The following is a 14,441-nucleotide window of genomic DNA, read 5'->3' as shown; positions in this document are numbered from 1 at the left end:
TTTGTGCTGCCAGTATGGGACGAAACGAACACTTGCATGCAAAACCATGTCCAGGAAGTCTTTGGTTTTGCGTTTTGGTTTCAGTAAACTTGTACCCTTTGGTCCTTGGGTAGTGGCAAAGCAGAGCCGGAGACGAACACTCTAGTCTACACGGCTCACAATTCACGTTTTGGTACAAATGTTTCTCATGTCAAAACCTCACACTATTTTCAAGTCCAAGAAAATCTTCCCCGGTTTTAAAGTGTAGTTTTGTAGTATTTACAGTATTTAAAGAAAGTTTCACTTTGTGTGCTGCTCAACACCAAATATTCGAGTATTTCACAGCGCCGTAACTGAAAGCCGCAGAGCTTGACATTGCCCCATCTTGCATCCAGGTTGGTAAACATGCTGCCAATTGTTAAACGAACCCTTCATTTGCGTCCACGAACCAAAAAGCGGAAAAGAATTTCATGACTCTGGCCGGGGGGGGGGGGGGGGGGGGGGTGGGGAAGAGGGGTGGGGGGTTCAAGTGAGGAGGAGGGGGAGCTGCCATAACCTATTACGAATGTTCACTGCTTTTCCGAATTCCTCGACGGAAAACAACGTCTACAGCAAAGTTTCTGACTGGCAGGATAGAGAGACACGTTACTGTGAGACACCGGACAGACCGAAAGGCGAACAAAAAGGTTAGTCAATTCTAATAATTCATTCATATTTTGTTCTGCATTAATGTGAATCTTGACCCTTACAATGCAAAAGGGGTCGTGTTGACCAAGTACATGCATGTGACTGACCGGTCAATCTGGGAATTCTCTACGTGAACTCAAGGCCACTGAAAACGACATGCAAGGAGAGGCAGATCTCGCTCTGTCTGCCTCTGTCTGACAGGAAGACAAAGCACAATGTGAATCATTTAGGACACCCAAGCCTTATTCTTCTAGATCATGGTGTCCAAAATGAGTGTGAATTCACTGGGACAGGAAATCGACGTAGGTCTGGCGGCTGGTCTTGCTGGTGTGGTCGTAGCCCACGACCTTGATCTCCGTGCCGCCGAAGATGACCTCGAGGTCCACGGCCCGCTCCCTCCCGCCCGTGGGGTCCGGCATCTCCACCACCAAGAAGCCGCACTTCTCCACGCCCTTCTCGTCCGTGTACTTTACGTTCTTGTTGCCGCATCTGCACACAGACAATGTGTACACGTGTCAGACTGACCTGCGCCGAATTTGCCAGTGCATAAGATCAGCAGGCCTAAGACTATGAGTGACACAACCGTCGAACGCTGAACAAGAAGTACACGTGTTTGTCCCTCTGAACACGGAGAATGACTGCCTAAATGGCGGGTGGAGGGGTGTGTGTGGGATGGCCGTACATGTAAACGACCACTCATTTCCACAAGTATACGCGGTAGTTTGCAGCCCACGAACGCAAAAGGAGAAGAATTATATGTTATACAAGAAAGTGGTGGCCGTACATTGTCACTGACTGCCTGCCTCAGAAAGAACCTGTTTTGTTTTGTTTTTGTAACACTCTAACAAGCTTCTGTTTCAGACAGATAAAAAACAAGTCGCGTAAGGCAAAAATACAACATTTAGTCAAGCTCAGTCGAACTCACAGAATGAAACTGAATGCATTGCATTTTTTCTGCAAGACCGTACACTCGTAGCATCGTCTGTCCACCGCTCGAGGCAAAGGCAGTGAAATTAACAATCCAGAAAAGCGCGGGAGCGGTTGCGCTGAGGAGGATAGCACGCTTTTCTATATCTCTATTCTTTTTAACTCTCTGAACGTGTTTTTAATCCAAACATATCATATCTATATGTTTTTGGAATCAGGAATGGACAAGGAATAAGATGAAATTGTTTTTAAATCGATTTCGGAAATTTAATTTTAATCATAATTTTTATATTTTTAATTTTCAGAGATTGTTTTTAATACGAATATAACATATTTATATGTTTTTGGAATCAGAAAATGATGAAGAATACGATAAACGTAAATTTGGATCGTTTTATAAAAAAAAAATGTAATTACAATTTTTAGATTTTTAATGACCAAAGTCATTAATTAATTTTTAAGCCTCCAAGCTGAAATGCAATACCAAAGTCCGGCCTTCGTCGAAGATTGCTTGGCCAAAATTTCAATCAATTTAATTGAAAAATGAGGGTGTGACAGTGCCGCCTCAACTTTTACAAAATGCCGGATATGACGTCATCAAAGACATTTATCGAAAAAATGGAGAAAACAAACGTCCGGGGATATCATACCCAGGAACTCTCATGAAAAATTTCATAAAGATCGGTCCAGTAGTTTACTCTGAATCGCTCTACACACACACAACACACACACACACACACACAGACAGACACACACACATACACCACGACCCTCGTCTCGATTCCCCCCTCTATGTTAAAACATTTAGTCAAAACTTGACTAAATGTAAAAACGAAAGGGGTAAATATGCAAGCAGTTAGTGGTGTCACGGTTATGTCTAGTGCACGTGCTACCAAGTCTCACTCTCCTACTACCTTGTCCTCCCTTCCTGTGGTATTCGTCTTGACTTCTCTGAATTATTTGTTGTACTAGGCGGCAAGTTTCTTTGTTTCTTCAACCACCCTTTGAACCAGTTCAGGAAAGACATACAGTGGAAAGGACAGTCTCTGCTATATCGTATTTACTTCTGGCACCTGAACACATGTACAACCTGACTTTCTGTCATCGAAGCAGTATCAATTTATCTGAAGACATAAATAGTGTGTACGCGGCGTGGTAAAAAATTCGCAGATGCTTGGTTGGTTGTTGGGTTTTCGTGTTCCTTCAACCAATTTGGCTTATCGAAACCTATTTAATTTTGGTTTCCTTTACTCAGAATACACCGTGTTCGCTGTGTTTAAAACTACCGTATTGACATTTAGGTCTATCCCAGCAAAGTGAACAAGGTTCTTAAAAGCTCATACCTTTGAACACTTTCACTTCAAATCTTGTTGAAAGTCTGGCTCTCTTTTAAACAGTTTAAAAAATATCTTGTCTCCGGGGTGAGGAGGGAGGGGTGGGAGGGGCAAGAAGTTGCAGAGCTTACCTGAAGAACTCAAAGATAATGCCTTTCTGGTTGTTGATGATGGGAGTGTACGTTTCCTGCCACACCTCGTTGTGTCCTATCACTTCCCCTGTTAACGCCCACGTCTGGAAGATATGCTGAAACAGACAAATAAAATCACGGTTGGAAGAAAAGATGAAATATGATCCACATATTCATACCTCTCGTAATCCACACACCCATACCTCTCGTAATCCACACACCCATACCTCTCGTAATCCACACACCCGTACTTTGCATAATACACACACCCCTACCTCTCGTAATCCACACACCCACACCTTGCATAATCATCACACCCATACCTCTCGTAATCTGCACCCCCGTACTTTGCATAATACATACACCCCTACCTCTCGTAACCCACACACCTGTACTTTGCATAATACACACACCCCTACCTCTCGTAATCCACACACCAAACCTCTCGTAATCAAAACATCGGTATCCATACCTCGCATGATCGACACACCCATACCTTGCATAGATCCAATCCATACCTCGCATGATCAACACACCCATACCTTGCATAGATCCCATCCATACCTCGCATGATCAACACACCCACACCTTGCATAGATCCCATCCATACCTCGCATGATCAACACACCCATACGTTGCATAGATCCAATCCATACCTCGCATGATCAACACACCCATACCTTGCATAGATCCCATCCATACCTCGCATGATCAACACACCCACACCTTGCATAGATCCCATCCATACCTCGCATGATCAACAAACCCACACCTTGCATAGATCCCATCCATACCTCGCATGATCAACACACCCACACCTTGCATAGATCCCATCCATACCTCGCATGATCAACAAACCCACACCTTGCATAGATCCCATCCATACCTCGCATGATCAACACACCCATACCTTGCATAGATCCCATCCATACCTCGCATGATCGACACACCCATACCTTGCATAGATCCCATCCATACCTCGCATGATCGACACACCCATACCTTGCATAGATCCCATCCATACCTCGCATGATCAACACACCCATACCTTGCATAGATCCCATCCATACCTCGCATGATCAACAAACCCGTACCTTGCATAGATCCCATCCATACCTCGCATGATCAACAAACCCATACCTTGCATAGATCCATGCCATCGGAGTTGACCCTGAGGTCCTCCCTGTGCTCGCCCTCTGCAAAGGGCAGGTAGGACCCCACGCCGTACGTGAACCTGCAGATCCTCTGGCAGATGGCGGAGGGGTCATGACCAAAGGCCACCGCGCCCTTTACCACGGAGAGGCTCGCTTCTTCTGGTACCTGCAGTCAAATATGGGAATATTTCTATAGCGGGTAATTATGCTGCATGATGTGGGAGCAGGTAGATCAGACGGTTGATCTGGAAACGGTTAACATTAGCAGTAGAATGATCATCAAGACCATCATCAACGTCATCGTCGTCGTCGTCATCATCATCGTCATCACCACTATCCTCCTCCTCCACCTCCTCCTCACTATCATCATCATCATCATCGTCATCATCATCATCACCACTATCCTCATCATCATCATCATCATCATCATCATCACTATCCTCCTCCTCCTCCTCCTCCTCCTCTCCATCATCAGCATCATAGTCATCGTCATCATCATCATAACCATCATCATCATCTTCATCATCCTACTACAACGAACCAGAATTGTAACGCGTTCCCCAAAGGCGTCCCGGAGTGAGGTCTGCAGGCGAGACGACTCTGCGAAGCCTCCGACCAGGAAGATGTACTGCAGGTCCTTGATCTTGGGCTTCTGTAGCAGCATCTCCACGTGCTCGTTGATCTGAAACACGTGCACAACGAACGCAACTACAGTGGGCAGCGGGGTTGGATCTGATGAGGTTTTCGATGGTTCCGGACCCTCCCCCCCCCCCTCCCACCCCCCATCCCTTATCTGGCAAATGTACCTTTCTTTTTCAGTGAGAGACCCAAAACGTGACACCCTTTTCATGCAAATGCTAAATGTACACAGCATCCATGGGCAACCCCTGCCTCAGTTTGGAAGCCCCTCATACACTCAAGTCCTAGGCAGCGTAGTAGATCTCACAGGGAGGGGGGCAAGGGGGAGAGGGAGGGAGTCGTGTGGGGTGGGCGGTAGTGATGGCAAGGAGGAAGGCACGGGTAGGAGAGAAAGTAAGACAGAAAGGAAATGTAGAACCGTGAAAGAAATGGTTTATGTACAACACCGAGGCTCTGGTCGGAAGAATAACCGGAAACTTGCCCCTTGACAATCACAGTGAACCTCAGAGAAGGTCTTACCTGCTTCAAGGCATCTGCGAAGAGTGAGGTGACGACGGCGGAAGACAGAACGAGTTTTCCCGAGGAGAATTTGACGTCATTTTCGGAGCTGGCCGCGTAGCTTTTGATGGCCTGTTGTACACTCACGCCGCCATGTCTAAAGTTGCAGAAGTTGTACGGCAGCGATACCCGGATGTTGTCACATTCTCCTCGCTTCTTGATTTCAAAGTCCTGCAAAAATTGCCATACATATGAATCATTTTCCAAAGGAGAGAGAGAGAGAGGTCATTTATTTGTGTGTGGGTTAGTAAAGTAAACGTTGTAGAATTCATGGTACAATCATTAGCTTATATCGTGATTACGATTCTCTTGTAGACTCTTCTTTGTGTGGGTTACTTTTCAATCAAGGTCCTTATTCTTCATGTGCACAAAGCGCATAATGGCCTTCAAACGCAACAAAATGTCGATTTTAACAGATGTCGGATATCCACGCTTAAGTTTTGCAAATTTACACCAGAGTAAAACGGCATGAACCAGCAAAACAAAATTAAGAAATGAAAAATAAGTAACATATTAACCTCGAACAAAACTCCAAACGTTCACTAAGTTAGCCTATATCATTGCTGCAGTCTGGAACGCAATTGCCAAAAGTTATGCAATGCAAGTTCATGCTCATGTTCATGTATTTAAACGCCAAAGGTTCAATTGCGGCAAGGAGAGGCCTGACCTCATGCTGCAGTCCAAAAGAAAACCTCTTAAATTTCTACAATGTAAATAGACGAATTCCAAAAATAACTCTGTCGGGTTTGTATGGATTGTGAAAGATTGATTAAATAGCTTTACTTTTAGGGGGTCAAACATTGCACGGGACAGTTACTAGCGAGGAATGTGTCTGAAACACGTGGACAGGAGCACGCAGTGTGGATTTATTTCTCCCTGAAAAAGCAACCCATACAAATCCGACTGAGTTATTTCCGAACATCGTCTATTTGTGCATAAGCCTGAAACGCACGCACCTGCTCCTGCACTTTTACGAAGTAAATTCATGCTACAAACTAAAACACACCTGCAGAAGTTCGACGTAGTCCTTGGAGTATTCATGGCAGAAGGCCTCAATGAACTCGGTGCCGAAGATGCTCTCCATCAGGGTGTGGAACTGACGGTCTATGATGGTGCCACCCCACGCGCCCCCTGTCGCGCGGAATAACTCCCGTACACGCCCGTCCTTCCGGATCTTGTGCGCCACCACGTCGATTGTCCCCCCTGAAAATAATACAGTGACAGAGTTAAGATGTTACCGGCGACAGCAGCGGGAGCCTAAGGAGCTATGATAAATAATCTTCGGGTAATGTCAATGATGTTTTCAACAGAATTGTAACATGTGTTCAGGCTTACTTCTCAGAATTATAATTAGATGTTTATAAAAGCCCAACGTTCAATGAGCCCGGTACGTAAAAGACCACAAGCCCGCTACAGCCTTGCAAAACCATACAAACAGCGTTTCAAAGTGAACTTGGTTGCAAAACGACCTAGTGCGGCAACGATAGTCCTGACGTCTGATTGTAATTTCAAAGTGTACAACAGGTTTCTGTTGATTTGTTTTGTGCCGTTCCGTCTGTCTCTGCCTGCCTGCCTTTCGTTCTGCTTTCAGTATTGATCATATCGCAGACAGACAGAGATATGCAAGGACAGACGGAAGGACTTTGGTCGTCTGTAGATATGTTTCGTGCACAAGTCATGTCTGGTTATCTGTCGCTGCGTCTCCCTGTCACACCTACTTTCAGTAATGATCATATGACAAACAGACAGAAAGATACACGGAATTTCTGCACAAAGCGTGTGAATATTTGTCAATAAAAAATAAAACGGCATGCATGCAATAAAAAGATGTCTCCTCCTCCTTTTCTCTTCTCTCTCTCTACCTTTCCCTATCCCTCACATTCATCCCCGCACTCTTCATATGTTGACATGTGTATTGAATGTATGTGATAGATATATAATATATGTATGTCTGTGAATTTGTATATACATGCGTATGCCCAGTTGTATCCTTTTTACATTTAGTCAAGTTTTGACTAAATGTTTTAACATAGAGGGGGAATCGAGACGAGGGTCGTGGTGTGTGTGTGTGTGTGTGTGTGTGTGTGTGTGTGTGTGTGTGTGTGTGTGTGTGTTTGTGTGTGTGTGTGTGTGTGTGTGTGTAGAGCGATTCAGAGAAAACAGCTGGACCGATCTTCATGAAACTTTACATGAAAGTTCCTGGGAATTATATCCCCAGACTTTTTTTCTCATTTTTTCGATAAATGTCTTTGATGACGTCATATCCGGCATTTTGTAAAAGTTGAGGCGGCACTGCCACACCCTCATTTTTCAATGAACTTGATTGAAACTTTGGCCAAGTAATCTTCGACAAAGGCCAGACTTTGGTATTGCATTTTAGCATGAAGGCTTAGAAATTAATTAATGAGTTTGGTCATTAAAAATCTAACAATTGTAATTAAAATTATGTTTTTATAAAACGATCCAAAAACAATTTAATCTGATTCTTCATCATTTTCTGATTCCAAAAACATATATGTATGTTATATTTGGATTATAAACAAGCTCTGAAAAATTAAAAATATGAAAATTTTGATTAAATTAAATTTCCGAACTCGATTTAAAAACAATTTCATCTGATTCCTTGTCGGTTCCTGATTCTAAAAACATATAGATGTGATATATTTGAATTAAAAACAAGCTCAGAAAGTTAAAAAGAACAGAGATACAGAAAAGCGTGCTAACCTGCTCAGCGTAACCACTATCGCGCTATTCTGGCCAGTCAATTTCACTGCCTTTGCCTCGAGCGGTGGACTGACGATAGCTACGAGTATACGGTCAAGGAGTGGAAAAAAATGCAGTACGTTCAGTCTCATTCTGCGAGTACGACAGCTTGACTAAATGTTGTATGTTCGCCTTACGCGACTTCTTTTTTAATGTTCGCAAGCACCACTGACCTCCGGCATCCACAACGAGGTATTTAGTGCCAGGTTCAAAGGTGGGTTTGTTGATGCTATTATCCTTGTAGCCCACGAAGTCTGTGTCCGGTAGGTGGCGACAGTGCAGTGACGCAGCTTCCGGTTCAAGGGCGATCAGCAGCTGATCACTGCATTGCTTGTCGATTAGGTTCCCCTGAGAAAAAAGCAAGACATGTCGGGCAGTGAGGAGTTGTAGGAAAACGGAAAGATCATTATATCCATTGAGTACTGAGTGCACAAAAATGGCTAAGAAACACAATCCACGGCTAACATTAGAGGCAAACCTGGGTGTGGAAAAACATTACACTTGCATGTGTTTGACAGGAAAAACTGACCAGGCGAGCCTTAGTTCAGAATGAGCATTTTTCGCAGGCTGGGGAATTATCCTCGGATCCGCGAATTTCAGAGGTAACCTGATTGGTTTTCCGACAAAGAAAAATAATCTCCCAGGAAAAACATCCAAACAAAAAATATATAAATTCCCCCTGGATAAAAAGATCACTTTATATAGAACTAGTACACAAGTCCTGGTCAGTTTGCTATAGTACACTGTCCAGAAATGAAATGTCCTGCCTGGGGAGGCCTCTTAATACCCCCTCCCCCACCGCTTCTATTCACCAACATTCCCATAGCGTCCCCTGGACCCCGGCCTATTTCAGAGGTTTTTTTCCAGACAGTAATTCCCCAGCCTGTTTTAGATGTGGTTAGATGTTAATAATAATAATAATAATAAATGAGCATTTATTTTGCGCAACATCATAACTTTACAATTATGCTCTTTGCGCTTGACACATTTAAAATTCAAACACAGTTATACAAGCTGTTGGAGTCAAACCTCACACACCACGCAACTACCACCACACTACCCATCCCCCCACCCACCACCCCCATGCCGGACCCATAACTATCGACCTTGCCACCCCAGCACAACAACCACACACCTTAAAGGCGGCCTCTCTCATAAACTGCTTGGCGTTCTCGTCCCAGATGGCTGGTACAGTCAGCACCCAGCGCACAGTGTCCGGGTGGGGGTCGTACCCGAGGTGGGCGCCCACAGCCCGCAGCAGGTGTTTCTTCATGAAGGTCAGCGAGTTGGCAAACACGTCCACCGCCAGTTGTGTCTTTCCGTTGGCTGCCGCGATCTGGATGTCTTGTGTAAGGTTCTGTAAAACGACCGCAAGATGAAATAACACAACCTTAACAAATGTTTGTGTTGTGATTTCAATCAATCAGACCCCACGACTTGTTCCCACCCAGTTGGGTGGCACCCAGTTTCGTTTCGTGCACCTAAGCCCACAAAGAGTCAGTTTCAACCAGGGCTAGCTCTCACTCTGTTGGTAACGTTTTCGTACACAGCAGCTCTGCAGTTACTAATCATCACTCTCCCCCAAATAATTGTCTGTGTAACGATCTCAAGCTTCCCTATACGACCTGACTTTTTCATTAGGCCACTGCTCATTCTCTGACAAACTCGAAAGAAGAGATAGTTCGATTTTCCCGCTAACTTACAGTTATACATGGTTCAATGAAGGGCAACCTTCCCGACTAGATAGCATGAAAAATTGTCGAGGCGAGAAAAGATAAGCGAGACATGAACACGATCTGAGATTTTTCTCCCATGTTTGCACATGAAAGAAAGACATTTAGTTGTCCACAGAGTGATTGTAAACATAAATTTAGACCAGCTTTATGGTCTCTGATAACGAATGAGAAAGACTGGTCGGGAAGAAACGTTTAGATCGTTACACCTGCAATATGTGAGGCTTTGAAGACTCACCTTGTTGTCATACAGCTTCATCTTGAACCTGTCAAAATAGTAGTACTCCCCCGCTTCATCCTCGCACAAGTCGTTGTACCGTTCAGTCGCCTCAAACCCAAAGGCTTCAAACTGTCCGTCAGGCTTCAGCAAAAGGCACGTGGGGGTTTTGTGCAGCAGGAAACCCTGCGTCTGTCCCCAGTTCTTGTTCACGTGAACGGCGTCCCTGTTGGAAGCGAAGGAGTAGGCGTAACCGCTGAAGGTGGTGCCAAAGTCTATGGCGGCCACGATCTGGTATTCTGTGGGTTTGATCCCCTGCTCGAAGTCTTTGTCGCTGTCTGTGGGAGACTTGGCCGCCGTGGCCCCGAGCAGGGAAGACGTGAGGGAGGTTGCTGGGGAGGGACTGTCCGGTGATGGCGGGATGTTGTCCTCGTTACTCGCCATGGTGACCCTGAGGAGAGAGAAAGGCAGGGCTGGTTGGTTAGAAGGAAACCATAGATTGTGAATGGGGTGGGGGGGGGGACATTTAGTCTTTACTCGTCATGTTGTACCTCAAGAGAGAAAGGCCAAGAAGAAATCCGAAGATGATGAAAGGGGCAATAATTAGTCTTTACTTGTACCTCAAGATAGAAAGGCCGAAAAGAGGGAAAGAGATTAGGTCGTATGTCTCGTCAGAATCGGCCCGGAAAAGGAGGTATGTTGTTTTCACACGCCATACGACGCTTGTTGGGAGAAAAGCAGAGAAGGTATCATTATCATGATTATGTCCTTACTAGCCACAGTAAGAGTACCTGGTGGGATAGAGACACATTTAGCCATCAGAATAAATCTGGTGAAGATGATATGCTTGCTTTTCCTCAATATGATATTTCTGATGAGAAAATGCATTCAAAAGAAGTCAAGAAGGTTGTGTGAGTTCGTTATTCACCAATGAACTACCTGCCGAAAGAAAGACATGTAGTTGTCTTCAGAGTGCTAGCAAACATAAAAGAAGACAAACTTGATGGCTCATGATTATGAACGTTGGTCCTCATTGCATTCGGTGGTTATGCCTCAAAGGTAAAGCGTTCATGAATATGTAAAGAGGCTCTAAGTTTGGTGCTAACTCCTGCTTTCTTTCCCCTGTAAGCCATATAGTACCGATATATCCAGGATCTATACGGGTTTTTGAATAAACTGCGGACACGCAACTTTTTTTAACAGTTACCACCATATATCGGCCTGACAACAGACAATAAATACTAACAATTGTCTCCGTACTGATTACTTTTGTTGTTGTAACAAGTATCAGCTGATATTTCGTCAGTTCCGAATGTCACTCTTTTACTTTTCCTCGGACCTTCGCGACTGTCAACCTCTTAAAACAGTGACGCTAATACCAGGCAGATATTTTTTGCGCAGATGGTCATTGTTGTTGTTGTTGTTGTTGTTGTTGTTGTTGTTGTTGTTGTTGTTGTTGTTGTTGTTGTTGTTGTTGTTGTTTCTGCTTACTAACGAAAGCTAGAATTGTTTTGTTATGTGAACAAATTCTAAGAGAGGGAAGACAGTTTCAATTATCCTCAGAAGAGAGCAGTAACAAGTAACGACATTTACATTCAAATAAACAAGTAGGCCTACTCCCATCGATCATGCGAACAGTTGCCCCATAGCTCGGGAACACAAGCCTTTCTAACACAGAGGACTAGTTGTTCAATAACGACATCAAATCAACTGCAAAACCAGCACTCCGTTGCAATAAAACCAATGAATTTGGGACATGGAAAGATATTGCCAAAAATATACAGCAAATCGCAGCAAACTTGATAAACACTTTTAAAGAATGAAGTAAGCTTAAAAGAAATAAGATTAAACCATAACATTTTCTTTAGAAGCAGGAGCAAAATACAATGGATACTACACTCTAAGGTATCAATAAACACACGTAACAAGAAAAGAAAGGCATGAATATACATATAAACTCTGGTTTGATATGGGGAAGATTATTTTCTATACCAATCACAGATTCTGCAAGCTATAACTCTTATAACGTCGAATAAAACACACCCAAATAGGCCTACATTAATTTCTCAACGACTACAAATGTGCTCCTTTTTTGTGAAGTAAGACTACGTACACAATGTTTAAAGCTGTAATGACGAGCACACAAACCAAATCAACAGACTAACACCACACCATGTTTTTGTTTTTGTTTTGTTTCTGCACACTTACGGTTTTGCAGCGACGGTCGCAGCTAAGTCTTTGATGCTAAAGAAAAATCGTTGGAAAGATAACAACGAAGGTAAAGTTGAGCACACCACACCTTAGCAAATCCTAAGACAAGCTTGCAAGCCAGCAACGGCCTAAACCCGATATGGTGATGTATTCCCATTCATAATGAGAGGGGAATAGAGAATTGCTGGCACAAAAACGGACGCTGGCGAATAATTAAGAGCGGATCAATACGTGTGTGTAGACAGACACCACTGCTCTTTGACACGCGTTTCTCTCTCCCTTCCCTCCAGCTCTCTCTCTCTCTCTCTCTCTCTCCCTCGCTCTGACAGGCAGCTGAGGTCTCTCTTTGTTGTCAACTGGCAGCCGTGCTCGATGTCTTTATTTCGAAAGTTGGACGCCCTCACACAAAAGAGTTCCAATTGTCGTCTGCTTTTCACACAAAGAAAAATTTGCTGCTTTTACACCTCCTTGGTTGGATTTGTGACACAAAAATTCCAGCAAGTGCTGGCTACTGATTCATTCCGTTTCCAGTGAGTTGTTTGGGTTGGATCGAACATGCAGCAGGATAGCGATTTTCTCTCTGTGTCTCTGAGACCATGACGCACTGTTAGCTGGCAGCAGCATCATGCTCAGACCGGCGTGTGCGCACGCGCGTTCTACTCCTCTCGTGATCGTCGTTAACATTATTGATCTGTCGTCTGCCAGCATGCACGCGCAAGGGAAAGCAAAGAGTGTCGTTGTCTGGAATAATGGCAACTTGCTGCCTGAGCAGCGAAAATTGAGCCATTATCAGCTGCATTGACATGTCCTCTAGCTTAGATAATCAGAGCGTGTATCTCTGTTCAGTGGGGTAAGTTGATTCATTCATTATTATTCTCATGTAGCCTGTGGTTTTGTGTCTTTGTCCGGTTTTATTTGTGAAGGACTGCATGGAGTATTTGCAAATGTCAATCAAACTACACGTGTGCTGTAGCTGCAAGGTGAGGGCTAGCTTCCAGTAGCATTGCCTTGAATTCTATTTATGCAACAATTATGTGAAGTCTGCTTTCTTTCGGTTCTTGGGTTTCTTTGTTTCTAATTCGCAAGATTTCCTCCGATCTGTTCAACCTGGTTCTCTTTGCTAGCCGATTTTATTAGTGATGTTTTCATTGCGCATCCTTTAAGTGAAATCCTTTGTGATTACCGTATACGGCATAAATAATGATATGTGTGTGTGTGTGTGTGTGTGTGTGTGTGTGTGTGTGTGTGTGTGTGTGTGTGTGTGTGTGTGTGTGTCCGTGTCTGTGTTAGAGAGGAGAGAAACACACACACACATATATACACACACACACACACAATTATATATGCCGTGTGTATGTATGTATGTATGTATGTCTGTGAGAGAGAGGAGAGAAACACCCACACAAACACACACACACACACACACACACACACCAAAGAGAGAGAGACACACATACACACACACACACACACACACACACACCAAAGAGAGAGACACACACATACATACACACACACACACACACACACACACCAAAGAGAGAGACACACACATACATACACACACACACACACCCTGCACGTGCACACACACACACACAAACACAAACACACATACATACACACACACATACACACAGACGGGGTGAGAGAGAGAGAGAGAGAGAGAGAGAGAGAGAGAGAGAGAGAGAGAGAGAGAGAGAGAGAGAGAGGTTTCAAGCAATGTCCTATGATGTGTACAAACATCTAAACCTTAAATTTTGGCAATGATAATTTAGCATGTAACAATGCCAATTTTGTTGTTTCTTTGTTTTTTTGTTTGTTTTAAAGCAGATATCATTGTCGTAAAACTTTTCCCTTTGGCAGAGACATTGCCATCACTTTTACAATACATCTCGGGCGGGGATGTAGCTCAGTCGGTAGCGCGCTGGATTTGTATCCAGTTGGCCGCTGTCAGCGTGAGTTCGTCCCCACGTTCGGCGAGAGATTTATTTCTCAGAGTCAACTTTGTGTGCAGACTCTCCTCGGTGTCCGAACACCCCCGTGTGTACACGCAAGCACAAGACCAAGCAGTGCGCACGAAAAAGATCCTGTAATCCACGTCAGAG

General features: G+C 44.1%; 1 protein-coding gene across 1 annotated transcript; it reads right to left on the bottom strand.

Annotated features, from left to right (window-relative positions):
- Positions 1–499: 499 nt before the first annotated feature.
- On the bottom strand, positions 500–13,269 carry LOC138968708 (heat shock 70 kDa protein 12B-like). Its single transcript, XM_070341321.1, has 10 exons — positions 12,331–13,269; positions 10,144–10,573; positions 9,308–9,529; positions 8,346–8,520; positions 6,416–6,612; positions 5,371–5,580; positions 4,754–4,894; positions 4,199–4,378; positions 3,059–3,174; positions 500–1,155 (listed from the first exon to the last, which is right to left on the bottom strand). The coding sequence occupies exons 2-10, from the start codon at positions 10,564–10,566 to the stop codon at positions 948–950; spliced, it is 1,872 nt and encodes a 623-aa protein (XP_070197422.1). The 5' UTR covers positions 10,567–10,573; positions 12,331–13,269; the 3' UTR covers positions 500–947.
- Positions 13,270–14,441: the final 1,172 nt, after the last annotated feature.

Source organism: Littorina saxatilis, linkage group LG6 (genome assembly GCF_037325665.1).
Source record: "Littorina saxatilis isolate snail1 linkage group LG6, US_GU_Lsax_2.0, whole genome shotgun sequence".
NCBI lineage: Eukaryota > Metazoa > Mollusca > Gastropoda > Littorinimorpha > Littorinidae > Littorina > Littorina saxatilis.
This window is presented reverse-complemented; position numbering and strand designations above follow the sequence as displayed.

What these genes read in the sequence shown, in the direction of transcription:
- LOC138968708 (XM_070341321.1), bottom strand. Translation starts at nt 10,566, where the DNA reads ATGGCGAGTAACGAGGACAACATCCCGCCATCACCGGACAGTCCCTCC. An exon ending in TGAAGCTGTATGACAACAAG is followed by an intron (nt 9,530 to 10,143) that starts GTGAGTCTTCAA and finishes GTCGTTTTACAG; the next exon opens with AACCTTACACAAGACATCCA. An exon ending in TGAGAGAGGCCGCCTTTAAG is followed by an intron (nt 8,521 to 9,307) that starts GTGTGTGGTTGT and finishes CTTTTTTCTCAG; the next exon opens with GGGAACCTAATCGACAAGCA.